Source organism: Mustela lutreola, chromosome 15 (assembly GCF_030435805.1).
Source record: "Mustela lutreola isolate mMusLut2 chromosome 15, mMusLut2.pri, whole genome shotgun sequence".
NCBI classification, from domain to species: domain Eukaryota; kingdom Metazoa; phylum Chordata; class Mammalia; order Carnivora; family Mustelidae; genus Mustela; species Mustela lutreola.
Window position 1 is genome coordinate 23,986,341 of NC_081304.1, and position 14,848 is coordinate 24,001,188.

The following is a 14,848-nucleotide window of genomic DNA, read 5'->3' on the forward strand; positions in this document are numbered from 1 at the left end:
ATCCATGTTAGGCTAGAAAGAAAAACTTGAACTTCCCAAAGAAAACGGAATTGTTTTTATGATATTTATATTAAAGTATCATGTTTCATGCAGAGCTATACACTAGCCACCCACAATGAGACACGTTCAAGATACTCTTTCAGCCTGTACATTAAACGTCCTGGGTTTTGCAGGTTTGTGCCATAATCCTATTACAGAAAGTTATTTCTTGATTTCATTCCCTTTCAATATGCCATAAATCTACCTGTCTCTTTTTGGAGCTCCATTAAGTTTCACAGAAGGAAACAATACTCCAAGTTTGTTTCCATTGGCTCTGGCCTTCACTTCCAACAGTGAGCATAAACGACTAGTTGTTCCAAAACAGGCCATCAAGAAAGAATATATCCCTACCTTAGTAATAAAAATATTCTATTTTCTTCATTCCTTCCCCCACTCTCAAGGTATTCTTGCTGTCAGATGGCCTCCCCAGAATGAAACTTTTAAGAAGTGCTCAACTGTTTCTGCAAACGCATGAGGCCGCCATCAAGCGTCTAAGGGCCGCTCCTGTCTGCTTCATTCCAGGTGTCCCACATCTGGCGCTGATCCTGCAGTGACCACCGTAATAAAACAGGAGGAGCCTGTGCCTGGCTTTCATCCTAATCCTTCTCTGAAGAGCTCAATGAAAACTTGGACTCAGAATGTGAAAGCTGTTAGATTTTAGGGAGAAGGTTTAAATGAGGCTGTTGGAAGAAGAACAATGAATATCACAGCTCAGGACATGGAATACTACAAAACAGCTTCACCTCCTCGGAATCATAGGAATTAACATCTTTTTTTTTTTTTTTTTTTTTTTTTTTTGCCTTACATGGAATACATTATCCTTCGCTGGTGATCCATGAAAGCAAAAAACAAAAAACAAAAAAACAAAACAAACAAACCACACACACAAAACAACAACAACAACAAAAAACTAGTATGTAGATAGAGATACAGATACGATTTTTGTTTGTTTGTTATTTAAGTCTGGGAGGAAAGAGAACAGTTAGGCTACTTGTGCTGAAAAGTACAAGTTGAGGAGCCCTTGGAGGACATCCATGACTCTTGACACAACTCTCATTTCCTGGGGTCGGTCACACTAGACCACAGAAAGGTGGCAAACGGCACATTATAGCAACTGTGATGGAGTCAGATGCTTTGACTTTCGGCAATTCCATAGCCGTGGCGAACACCACTGAATTCTGAGTCAACATAAAAATTACAGCCAAGCCTCCAGAGTTTACCAAGAATCAGAGGCATGCTATTTTCACTATTGTCTACCCTCTTCCTTCTCAAGCAGCTCAACTTGAGGAAAGAATTAGAGGAACTAAAGCAAGAAAATAATAAAGATAGAGTAGAAAGTTGTGTGTTTGTATGTAGGGGGAATGTATATATGTGTGTGTATATACACATAGTATTTATATCTACCGACTGGCTTTCTCAGATTTCCTGCTTCAGGTTTCATACCTACCTTCAAAGTAAGCCTGGAAGCATCAAATCATAATTTTAGATAGGTTCCTATCCCCCAAAAGTACCAAACCCTAAAATATCCTCGCTTTAATACAACTTTTTAAACAATTTCAGTGGTTCTTTCCATGTTACACAGCAACTTGCCATATACATTTAACTCTCAAGTTTGATGACTTCCAAATTTCTTTTCTCACCTGGCTTTTTGGCATGAGATACAATGTCATACAACAAGAATAAATGTGGCTGGTATTGTACAAGCTTTCAGTACCAATACATATAGCATATGATGCTGACCAGCCATAAACAGGACTACAGAAGCAATATGGCTGAAGAAGAGCATTCAGTAAAACAAGGGTTACATTAACCAGATGATGATTGAATGGGTGGATGTAAGGCAATTTCAAACAGCTTGCCAAAGAAAAGCCTCATTTTTCCATTTTCTGATACAGTATCTAATTTCTGGCTCCTCATTTCCTCCGTGATCTGATAATTATGAAATTCTAAATAAAGTGTCATCTTTCTTGCAACAAATCAATGAGCAGAAAGCTCCCATCAGATGTTTCTTAAAGCTCCTGCTGATTATTTCCTGAATTCTATCCCACAAACCACACAGCAAGTTCTTTGAGAACAAGGAAGCCTCTCCACCCCAAACACAGCTTCTTTTTGTGTGCATGTGTGTGCGTGTGCATTTAATAAGTGATATGCAATTGATAACAACAAGTTACCAAAAAAAAAATCACCTTTTATTACCAATTTCAGATTGAAGTTTAGCCCTTTCCAAACACTGTGGTACAAATATGAGAAAGAAGAATTCCTCCTCATTGTACATTTGTTCATAAAGATGCAGTAGCATTTGCATTCCTTATCACAAATTTATACAGCAACACCACCATCACACAACTGTATTTTGGGCATCCCTCTCCCTTTCATGCAATTTGAAATAATGCCACCTTTATTCCTCAGGCAATCCTTATAATAATCTTGTAATACAAAGGTCAACTTGTGAAAATAAATTCTATGGGTTACTAAGGCTTCAGATGCACAAGTAAGCCTAAATTTATCTACTGATAAAGTAACATTATGGAGAAGTTTGTTTTAAACACTCTTCCAGCATACCAAAAATTACAGATATTCTCACTTCTGAAAAAAGCTCCCATCTTCTGCATTCTGTTTGTTTCAATTATTCAGGGCAACCCAGGCTGATAATTACAGAGTCCCCAGTTGCTGAGTAAAAGTGACGCTTAATTAGCCAGCAGGAAAGATCGATTAAGATCCAGCAGGGCATCTTGTGAGGTTGTCTCACATTTCTGGAGGGAATAGATTCTGGCTGTGCCCTTCCAAAAGACAAAATTCCCTGCTTCTAAGGAGTTTCAGTGAGGTTTCTAAAGTAGATGCTCAGATCAGTCAGACACACAAATTAAATCCCAGTCATAACCCTAAAGATGTTCTCTCTTTTCCAAGAGTGCTTAGTCCAAACATTCTGAACCACATTGCCATAGGTTTGAGAAAGCTTAAAATAACATTCAACTTATCCCCAATTCTCGTTCAGTTGCTGTGACTCAAGCAAAAAGTGGCCAGGAAATATATTATAAAAGAAAATTAAAAAAAAAAAAGAAAAAAAAGAAAAGAAAATTTTTATTTTTTTTTAATCTCCCTAGAAAGTATATGTATCTGCCAGATGCTCACATTCTAAAAGGAACAAATTAGGTCAGGACCTCTTATTTTAAAAAATCACTGAGTATGATACTCCAAGCCAGTCTGAGACTAAAACATTCCAATATGGTCAAAGAATCAACTGAATAAGTATGGTTCAGGCTTTCTATCAGGGAAGGAGTTGTGGAAGTAAAATCAGAACCAAAAATTATAACAAAACTCAATTCTCTCGGGGAGCCTGGGTGGCTCAGTGGGTTATAGCCTTTGCCTTTGGCTCAGGGTCCTGGGATCAAGCCCCGCATCGGCCTTTCTGCCTACTTGTGATCTCTGCCTGTCAAATAAATAAATAAAATCTTAAAAAAAAATACTTAAAAAAATCAATTCTCTCTAACTGCCTAACATCTATCCTTTGGTAGTTTGGACAAGAATAAATGTTTAGCTTTTCACACATTTTGCAAAAACATTTAATAAAGATGAACATAACAATCTAAAGCTAAAAGCAGATTCATTATCATAAGATACATAATTATGAAAATGTTTTTATTTTGGTAAGCTAGCTACACTAACCATGCCTGCCTACCTCCAATTCAACTCGGTAAAAAATTTATTAAGTCTCTGTCAAGGATAAAGAACTATGATAAGTGTGTCCTGCCTGGTTAATTGATACACTATGAAAGTAGATTTTACTGACTATGAATTCTTTCAAAGCTGACATGAAATGGACCCAGTTTATACAAACCTAGTTTTGACTTGCTGGAAGCCCCGTAGAATGTGGTCTCTGTGGTCCCTCGCAGTAGCACTGAGATTTTCATTCCGCAAACCTTCCCCCAAAAACTCCTCAGCATCTAAAAGAAAAAGAAAGTTGATCAACAGAAAAGAAGTAAAAATCTGAAGGATTAAGAAATGGGTATTATTTTCTGTTTAAAAATTTTAAAGTTGCAAAGCAATGTGAAGGTACTTAACACCACAGAACTGCATATTTACTAATGGATAAAACAGTAAATTTTATGTTATATATATTTGACCTGAATAAGAAATGAATAAAACTTTAAGTAGGACTATAAGCGATGTCTTCTGATGATCCAAGACCTTGCTATAAATTTGGGATGCTAATGCATTTACTAATCAAAAAAAATAAGCATTTTCTAAACCATTCAAAGAAACGTGAAAATATTCATTATCTCTAATGGCAGAGGAAAGACTGTCAATCTCCTAACCCTATAAATATTACAAACCAGTCATAGAAGGTCACAGGCCAACAGAAACGAGAAAGAATCACCAGTAAATAGAGCTGAAATAAAAAATAGAGCTGAACTACAAAGTCTGGAACAAAAAGGGCAGGCATTCAAAGAAGAAAAATTAATTGGCAAATGCATCATCAATGAAAATGACAATGCAACCAAGTGAAGGAACTCACATGGAAAAGAAAAATGTGACCAAGAGAAGGAAACTGCAATTAATGTGAACATATATTATAAAATAGGGACATGATAGAAATATATAATATGAAACAAATCATGTTATGTTGAAAGAAGTGGGGGGCATCTAGATATTTTCAAAGGCAAAGTACATTGATAATGATTACAATTGCCAGAAATACCAGCTACATACTTTATTATGCAAAAAAGGGTTATTGTCCCTAAAAAGTATATAAATGACACAGTCAAAATTTCCCACCTCCAAAAGCAGTGCATACCATATACAACTGTGTCACATGTGCTATCAAAATAATGTTATGAATTTATACAGTTGGGTTACATAAGCATGGTAAAAAATCTGTTTTACATTCATACCATTCAACACCACCAAAACAGCAACAACAACAAAACCCTAGATAACCATCACCAGTGCTTTTGATGAGGTATAAATTTCGAAAATTAACAATTTCACGGAAGACCACCATCAGCTTCCAAGACTTACATGGAAGTAATGTAGTCAAGAGACATTACTTAAAGGAACCCATTAAATGACAAATGCAAGAGATATGTCTTGCATTTGTCATTTAATGGGTTCCTTTAAAATTCTCTGAAGGCTAAAGAATGAAAAGATGGGAAGTTGAATTAAAAGATAAAAATAAACGCTACCCAAAATTGAATGAACACAAGAATACACCTATTAATAAAGGACAAGGACCCCATGATCATCTCAGTAGAGGCAGAAAAAGCATTTGACAAAATTCAAGATAAAAGATATGCAGCAAACTAAGAATAGAAGGAAACTTACTCAGTCGGATCAAAAGCAGCTACAAGAAAATCCCATAGCTAACATCATACTTAACAGTCAAAGACTAATGCTTTCCCTTTCTTTCTAGCATCAGAAACAAAACAAGGATGTCTGCTCTCACCCTGTATACTCAACATGATGCTGGTGCTACCCAGGGCAATTGCACAAGAAAATGAAATTAAGATAGTCCAGATTAGAAAAGAAGAAGTGCAACTATCTCTACTTGCATATTATACAATATTATATATAGAAAACCCACTAAAGGGGTTTTTAGGAACCCACTAAAAAACTACTAGAACTAATAAACAAATTCAGTAAGTTTGCAAGATTACCAGATTAATAAAAAAAAAAGCTATAGAGTAACAATGAACAAAACAAAAATGAAATTAGAAGAAGTCCACCTAAAATTGCATAATACAGAATTAAAAATTAGAAATAAATTTAACAGAGTGGCACAAGATTTAAACTCTAAAAATTGCAAAAAAAAATTGTTGAAGGAAATTAAAGATCTAAATAAATGGAAAGACATTCATGTTCAAAGATGAAAAGACTTACTGTTGTTTGTTTGTTTGTTTTTTAAAGATTTTACTTATTCATTTGAGAGAGAGAGTAAGGGGGAAAAGGTCAGAGAGAGAAGCAGACTCTCTGCGGAGCTGGAAGCCTGATGTGGGACTCGATCCGGGACTCTGGGATCATGACCTGAGCCGAAGGCGGTCGCTTAACCAACTGAGTCACCCAGGCACCCCAAGACTTACTATTGTTAAGATGGCAACATTCCCCAAATCGATCTAAAGATTTAATGGAATCTCTATAAAAATCACAGTTGTTTTTTTTGCAGAAATTGATATACTAATCCTAAAATTTATTTGAAAATTCAAGGGACCCAGAATAGCCAGAACAATTTTGAAAATGAAAAACTCTGGAGGACGGAGTGCCTGGGTGGCTCAGCGGGTTGAAGCCTCTACCTTCGGCTCAGGTCGTGATCTCAGGGTCCTGAGATTGAGCCCTACATCGGGCTCTCTGCTCAGCGGGGAGCCTACTTCCTCCCTCTCTCTCTGCCTGCTTCTCTGCCTCCTTGTGATCTCTCTCTCTGTCAAATAAATAAATAAAATCTTAAAAAAATAAAAGAAAAAAAAAAAAAGAAAAACTCTGGAGGATTCACATTTTCTTTTTTTTAAGATTTAATTTATTTATTTGAGAGAGAATGGGGGTAGGGAGTGAGAGAAAGAAAGAGCACAATTAGGGGGAGGCAGGGGGAGGGACTGGGGGAGATAAAGAAACAGATCCCCACTGAACAGGGAGCTCAATGTGGGACTTGATCCCAGGACCGTGGGATTATGACCTCAGCCAAAGGCAGACACTTAACCAACTGAGCCAACCAGGTGCCCCAGGATTCATATTTTCTGATTTCAAAACTGACTACAAAATTACAGTAATCAAGACAATATACTACCAGCATAAAGACAGATACATAAATCAAAGGAGTAAACTTGAAACTTCAGAAATAGGCCTTCACATTTATAGTCAATAAATTTTTGACAAGGATACCCAGACAATTCAATAGGAAAAGAAATAGTTTTTTCAACAAATAGTTCTAGAACTGCTGCATATCCTCATGCAAAGCACTAAGGTTGGATCCCCACCTCACACAGCATACAAAAATTAATGTAAACTCGATCAAAGACCTAAATGTAAAATATGAAACTACAAAATTCTTAGAAGAGAACAAGCATAAATCCTTCTGACGTTGGATTAGGTAATATTTCCAAAATTCGGTGTCTTAGATGCGATGCCGAAAGAACAAGCAACAAAAGAAAAAAGAAATTGGACATCAAAAATTTAAAAACTATTGTGCTTCAAAGGATGTCAACAAGAAGTGAAAAGACAACCCATATGAGAAAATTTTTGAAAATCATATAGCTGGTAAGAGATTTATATGTAGGATATATATAGAACGCTTACAACTCAACAGTAAAAAGACAACCAATTCAATTTCAAAATGAGCAGAGGATCTGAACAGACATTTACCTAAAGAGAATATACCAATGGCCAACAAGCATGTGAAAGAATGATCAACATCAATTGTCATCAGGAAAATTCAAACCCAAACCACAATGAGATGTACTTCACAGTGACTAGGATGGCTATGGTCAAATATATGGACAAAAGTGAATGCTGTCAAGGGCCCTGGGTGGCTCAGTGGGTTAAGTCTCTGCCTTTGGCTCAGGTCATGGTCTCAGGGTCCTGGGACTGAGCCCCACGTTGGGCTCCCTGCTCAGTGGGGAGCCTGCTTGCCCCTCTCCCTCTGCCTGCCTCTCTGCCTACTTGTGATCTCTTTCTGTCAAAGAAATAAATAAAATCTTTTTTAAAAAATGAATGCTGTTGGGGCGCCTGAGTGGCTCAGTGGGTTGGGCCGCTGCCTTCGGCTCGGGTCATGATCTCAGGGTCCTGGGATCAAGTCCCGCATCGGGCTCTCTGCTCAGCGGGGAGCCTGCTTCCCTCTCTCTCTCTCTCTGCCTGCCTCTCTATCTACTTGTGATTTCTCTCTGTCAAACAAATAAAATCTTTAAAAAAAAAAATGAATGCTGTCAAAGATGTAGAAAAATTGGGGCTCTCATATTTTGCTGTTGGGAATGTAAAATGGTGTCACTGCTTTGTGAAACAGTCTTACAGTTCCTCAAAATGCTAAAGAGAGGGCTACCATATGACCCAGTAATTCCACTACTAGATATATACCCAAGAAAATGAAAACAAGCATTCATAGAAGCATTATTCCTTTTTTTTTTTAAGATTTTATTTATTTATCTGAGAGACAGAGAATGAGAGAGAGAACAAAAGGGGGGAGGGTCAGAGGAAGAAGCAGACTCCTCACTGAGCAAGGAGCCTGATGCGGAACTCAATCCTGGGACTCCAGGATTAGGACCTGAGGTGAAGGCAGCTGCTTAACCAACTGAGCCATCCAGGCATGCCATCAGCATTATTCTTAATAGCCCATATGTTCTTTCCCACTTGGGAAAGAACCCAAATGTCCATCAACTGATGAATGGATAAATAAAATGTGATATATCTGTACAATGGAATATTATTCACCAATAAAAAGAAATGAAATGCTGATATAAATCAATTTACATGAAATATACAGAATAGGCAAATCTATAAAACAGAAAGTAGATTAGTGGATGCCAACAGCTGTAGGAGGGAGGGGGATTGGGGAGTGAAGGCTAAGGATTTCAAGTTTTCTTTTTAGATAATAAAAATGATCCAAAATTTGCTGTAGTGATAATTGCAAAACTCTGTGAATATACTAAAAGCCACGAATTGTACACTTTAAAGGGCAGGTTGCATGATATATGAACTGTATCTCAATGAAGCTATTAAAAATGAAAGAAAGAAAGAAAAGAAAAGAATAGAAGGAAGGACGAATGAAAAACAACTGTACATATCTTTCTGAACTTTCAAAATTGAAGGAAAATGAAAACATCCTTCAAGGACTCAAACAAAAAAAATAATAAGTTGCCTACAAACGACCAAGTCAAAATGGCCTCTCCACAAAATAAGCATCAGAAGATGAAAGCTTTACAGAGTTTTATAGGAAAAATTCTGTGTTTAAGAATAAAATAAAGTCAGAACTTAATATTAAAAAGAGTAAACAAACTCCTCCACACCTAGACATTGAAAACACACTCCTACATATGTCATGGGTCAGAGAGGAAACATAAAACTACAATTACAACCTACCAAGAGGACAGACTGAATAAAATATTATAAGATATAACCGGCATTCAGCAACACAGAAGAAAGATAAATTAAGGAGTCAATCCCATTTACAATTGCACCCAAAACCATAAGATACCAAGGAATAAAGCTAACCAAAGAGGCAAAGAATCTGTACTCAGAAAACTATAAAGTACTCAAGAAAGAGACTGAGGAAGACACAAAGAAATGGAAAAACATTACATGCTCAGGGATTGGAAGAACAAATATTGTGAAAATGTCTATGCTACCTAAAACAATCTATACATTTAATGCAATCCCTATCAAAATACTATCAATTTTTTTCAAAGAAATTTAATAAATAATCCTAAAATTTATATGGAACCAGAAAAGACCCCGAATAGCCAGAGGAACGTTAAAAAAGAAAGCCAAAGTTGGTGGCATCACAATTCCAGACTTCAAACTCTATTACAAAGCTGTAATAATCAAGACAGTATGGTACTGGCATAAAAACAGACACATAGATCAAAGGAACAGAATAGAGAGCCCAGAAATAGACCTTAAACTTTATGGTCAACTAATCTTCAACAAAGCAGGAAAGAAGGTCCAATGGAAAAAATGTTTCCTCAATAAATGGTATTGGAAATATTGGACAGCGACACGCAGAAAAATGAAACTAGACCATTTCCTTACACCACACATACAAAAAAGACTCAAAATGGATGAAACACAATGTCTCACATTGAGACAGGAATCCATCAAAATCCTTGAGGAGAACACAGGCAGTAACCTCTTTGACCTCAGCCGCAGCAACTTCTTCTTAGAAACATTGCCAAAGGCAAGAGGAACAAGAGCAAAAATGAACTACTGGGACTTTATCAAAATAAAAGCTTTTGCACAGCAAAGGAAACAGTCAACAAAACCAAAAGAACTGACAGAATGGGAGAAGATATTCACAAATGATGTATCAAATAAAGGGCTAGTATCCAAAAATCTATAAAGAACTTAACACACTCAACACCCAAAGAACAAATAAACCAATCAAGAAATGGGAAAAAGACATAACAGACATTTCTGCAAAGACATCCAGATGGCCAACAGACACATGAAAAAGTACTCAACAGCACTTGGCATCAGGGAAATACAAATCAAAACCACAAGGAGATACCACCTCACACCAGTCAGAACGGCTAAAATTAACAAGTCAGGAAACGACAGATGTTGGCGAGGATGCAGAGAAAAGAGAACCCTCCTACACTATTGGTGGGAACACAAGCTGGTGCAGCCACTCTGGAAAACAGTATGGAGGTTCCTCAAAAAGTTGAAAATAGAGCTACCCAATGACCGAGCAATCGCACTACTGGGTATATACCTAAAGATAAAAATGTAGTGATCCGAAGGGGCATGGGCACCCGAATATTTATAGCAGCAATGTCCACAAAAGCCAACTATAGAAAGAACCTAGATGTCAATCAGTAGATGAATGGATAAAGATGGTGTGATATATATAATGGAATACTATGCAACCATCAAAAGAAATGAAATCTTGCCATTTGCAACAACATGGATGAAACTAGAGGGTATTATGCTGAGTGAAATAAGTCAATCAGAGAAAGACAATTACATGTTCTCTCTGATATGAGGAATTTGAGAGGCAGGCTAGGGAAGGAAAAAATAAAACAAGATGGGATCAGGATGGAGACAAACCATAAGAGACTCTTAATCTCAGGAAACAAACTGAGGGTTACTGGGGGGTGGGGGAGTAGGAATAGGGTGGCTGGGTTATAGATATTGGGGAGGGGATGTGCTATGGTGTGTGTTGTGAAATGTGTAAACCTAATGATTCACAGACCTGTACCCCTGGGGCAAATAATATGTTAATAAAAATAATTTTTTAAAAAGGTTATAACCAGCATTGTGCTGATAAATTCACAGACTTAAGTGTTTCCAGTATTAAATAAGATAAAAACACCAAACTCAAGAAATCAGAAAAAAGCAATAAAACAAGCCTATGGAAAATAGGAAGACAGAAACAATAAAGATAAAAACAGAATTAATAAATCAGAAGAGTGGCTAACAGTGCTCTATGAAGTCACAACCCTCTGATAAGGAAGAGAAAGAGCAGGTCAAGTGAAAGGGACTCTGGGAAACTCCCTCCCTCCCCTATGCCTTAATCACAAGCCCTTGGCTTTTATCTATTTATAAACTGTGATTTCATGTGAGACTTTAATTTTGAAAAAGGTTCCATTGTACAACTTAGTTGTTAAAAGCCACTGACCTTAAAAACAGTGAAAAAAAAAAAGTATAAATTCTAAATAAGCATTTAAGGTGACTTTTCAGAGGTGAGGGGGAAATCCAATAAGTTGATAAAGTATTAGCGTACATAATCAAGGAAAAGGGAAAGAAAGCACAAATATACAGAACTGAAGCAGAATAAAAGGGAGCAACAACAAATACAGGATTCCTAATAAGATAATGAAACATTTTATAAAGTTGGTGAGATTTCAAGTTATTTTAATTTTCTTCTTCATGCTTTTATATAATCTGCATTTTATTATATTAGGTATCATTTTTCCCCTTAGAAAGTTTATTTTCAAAAATAAGGGCCTATGTAAACAAAATAAAATGCCAATGTAAATAAATTTGAAAACCGCTGTGAAACAATTGCCAAGAAAAATATAGATTTCTAAAACTGATATGAGAAATAGAAAACCTGAATCCTGAAAAATCTAATAACTAGGGAAAAGAAGAAAAGTTTGTCAAATTGTTAAAAAAAACAAAAACAAACAAAAAAAACCCAGTTCAGATTCATATAGTTGTATGGCTATCTTTCAAACTTTTAAGTAACAAATCATTCTCATTCAACATAAACTATCCCAGTGCACAGAAGGGAATGCTTCTTGGGATGCCTGAGCAGCTCAGAGAGTTAAGCGTCTGTCTTCAGCTCAGGTCATGGTCCCAGGATCCTGGGATCGAGTCCCACATTGGGGTCCCTGCTCAGTGGGGAGCCTGCTTCTTCCTCTGGTTGCCACTCCCCTGCTTGTGCTCTCTCTGACAAATAAATAAATAAAATTTAAAAAAAAGAGAGAATGTTTCTTTAATCATTTGCTATAAGCCAGCATAACCCTAGGTCTAAAAGGGCATAAAAAGGGAATCTGTTTAAAGTTAATATAGAGGGGCATCTGGGTGGCTCTGTCATTAAGCGTCTGCCTTCAGCTCAAGTCATAATCCCAGAATTCTGGGATTGAGCCCCACATCAGGCTCCCTGCTCCACGGGAGGCTGCTTCTCCCTCTCCTACCCGCCCCCCTCCCCGCTTGTGTTCCCTCTCTCACTGCATCTCCCTCTATCAAATAAATAAATAAAATCTTTAAAAAAATAAAGTTAATATAGATACAAAAATCCTAAGTAAAGTACTAGTAAGTCAGACTTAGCCGTACATTAAAATGAAATGTATCTTGGGAATTTAAAGATATTTGAATATTATTGATGTATTATATATTTACTTAGTAGTTTAAAAAAGAGATCTATACAAGCAGATTGATAAATGGCAAAACCTCGCCTGATGATATTTATTATCTATTTGTGACAGAACTGTATGAAATAGAAGTAAAAGAATACCTACTTTATATATATATATATATATATATATATGACATTTATGCCTGAAAAACCAAAGTCATTATCATTAAAGAACAAGACTGGTTTGTCAGCTATTCCTACTACTAATTAGTATTGTTCTGGAGAAAAAGAAGCTGAAGAAGGGAAAAAATTATCATTATGTCCAGATATTATAACCAAATGTACACAACCTTAAAACTATGAACTTGAAAAGTTTTAGGAATTTTAAGAATTTAGTAGGGTAGCCAGAAGGTAAATATTTTAAAAATCAGGAGCTTTTGGGGGTGCCTGGGTGGCTCAGTGGATTAAAGCCTCTGCTTTCCAGCCTGCATTGGGCTCTCTGCTCAGCAGGGAGCCTGTTTCCCTTCCTCTCTCTCTCTCTGCCTGCCTTTCTGCCTACTTGTGATCTCTGTCAAATAAATAAACAAAATCTTTTTAAAAAAATCAGTAGCTTTTTAGATATAATAGAATAACCTGTGTTGGACTAACTTTTGTACAGATAGGAACTGTCCACAAAATATTTAAAAACAACAATTTCAAGGCACCAAACAGTAGCCAAAAGCAGTCAGAAATTTAAAGATTTGATCCCTGAAAGAAAGGAACTGCAGAGTGAGACTTGCATTTTTATAGCTTTTCATCTAAGGGTACAACCAGACCTTGTAAGGTGGAGTAGCTGAGAAGTAATGTCAGGCAAAGCTTAGTGTAATGTGGGACAACACCAAATGCCATTACTTAGATACATTTGGTGTCCCAGAAAAGCAGAAAGAGAATGGGTCCAAAAAAAAAAAAAAATCAAAAGAAAAAATAGTTTAAAATTTCCCAAGTTTGATAAAAAATGTCAATTTACATATCTAAGAAGCTCAGCAGACATCAAATAAGATAAATACAAAGAAACTAAATGTAGGTACATTACAGTCATACTGCTAAAAACAAAATATAAAGAGAAAAATTTCAAAGACGACCGATAAAATAACCCATTATATATAGGAGAATAAGGATAGGAATAAAAGTGACTTTTCATCAAAAATAATGGAGGCCAGGGGCGCCTGGGTGGCTCAGTGGTTTAGGCCACTGCCTTTGGCTCAGGTCATGATCTCAGGGTCCTGGGATCGAGCCCCACATCAGGCTCTCTGTTCAGCAGGGAGCCTGCTTCCCCCTCTCTCTGCCTGCCTCTCCATCTACTTGTGATTTCTCTCTGTCATATAAATAAATAAAATCTTTAAAAAAAAAATGGAGGCCAGAAGACACTGGAATGACACCTTTAAAGTGCTGAAAAGAGAAAGAAAACAAAACAAAACCCATCAATCTGGAATTCTATATCCAGTAACAGCAGTCATCATCACAATGTGAAGGCAAAATAAAGACATTTTCCAGATAAATAAAAAAGGAGAAAATTTTTTGCTAGGGAACTTGCACTATAAGTAATCTAAAGGAAATTCATTGAGATGAAGGGCACAGGCACCAGTGGGAAACTCAGATCAACAGGAGCACCAAAATGTTATGTGAGTATATATAAAACATTATCACCTTTTTCCCCTTCTTCTTAATTTCTTCAAAAGAAAACTGGCAATTTAAAGCACAGACAAATACTACCTTTTGTAGTTTATAACATATGCACTTGTAAGATATATGGCAACAATAGAACAGAGGATGGGGTGGTGGATAAATGGAAGCCATTTAGTGGTATAATATTAACTCTAAGTGGACCGTGACAAGTTTAGGATATTGTAATCATTGGAGCAAAAGTAACAAACAAAATAAAAGAAAGAGGTACAGATTTTAAAAACAGAAATTGGAATACTAAAAAGCATCTGACTAATTTTTAACAAGGCAATTGTAACCCAAAACTGTGGCAATTAGAAAAAGCAAATGGTAGACCCTAAATCTATTCATTACAATAATTATATTAGATGTAAATGAACTAAACACTTTAATTAAAAAGCAGAGAATGTTTGGGGTGTCTGGGTGGCTCAGTCAGTTAAACGTTGGATTCTTGATCTCAGGGTCTTGAGTTCAAACCCTACACTGGGCTCCACATGCCCAGTGTGGGACCTAATTAAAAAAAAAAAAAAAAAAAAAAATGGGGGCGCCTGGGTGGCTCAGTGGGTTAAGCCGCTGCCTTCGGCTCAGGTCATGATCTCAGGGTCCTGGGAT

The 14,848-nt window shown here is 36.6% G+C and overlaps 1 protein-coding gene across 1 annotated transcript in view; it reads right to left on the reverse strand.

Moving 5' to 3' along the window:
- The window catches only part of SKAP1 (src kinase associated phosphoprotein 1), a 279,913-nt gene that overhangs the window by 241,711 nt on the left and 23,354 nt on the right, over nt 1-14,848 (reverse strand). Inside the window, exon 2 of the mRNA XM_059149961.1 lies at nt 3,878-3,983. Within this exon, the coding sequence (XP_059005944.1) occupies nt 3,878-3,983 (106 nt within the window). The remainder of the gene's footprint in view (nt 1-3,877; nt 3,984-14,848) is intronic.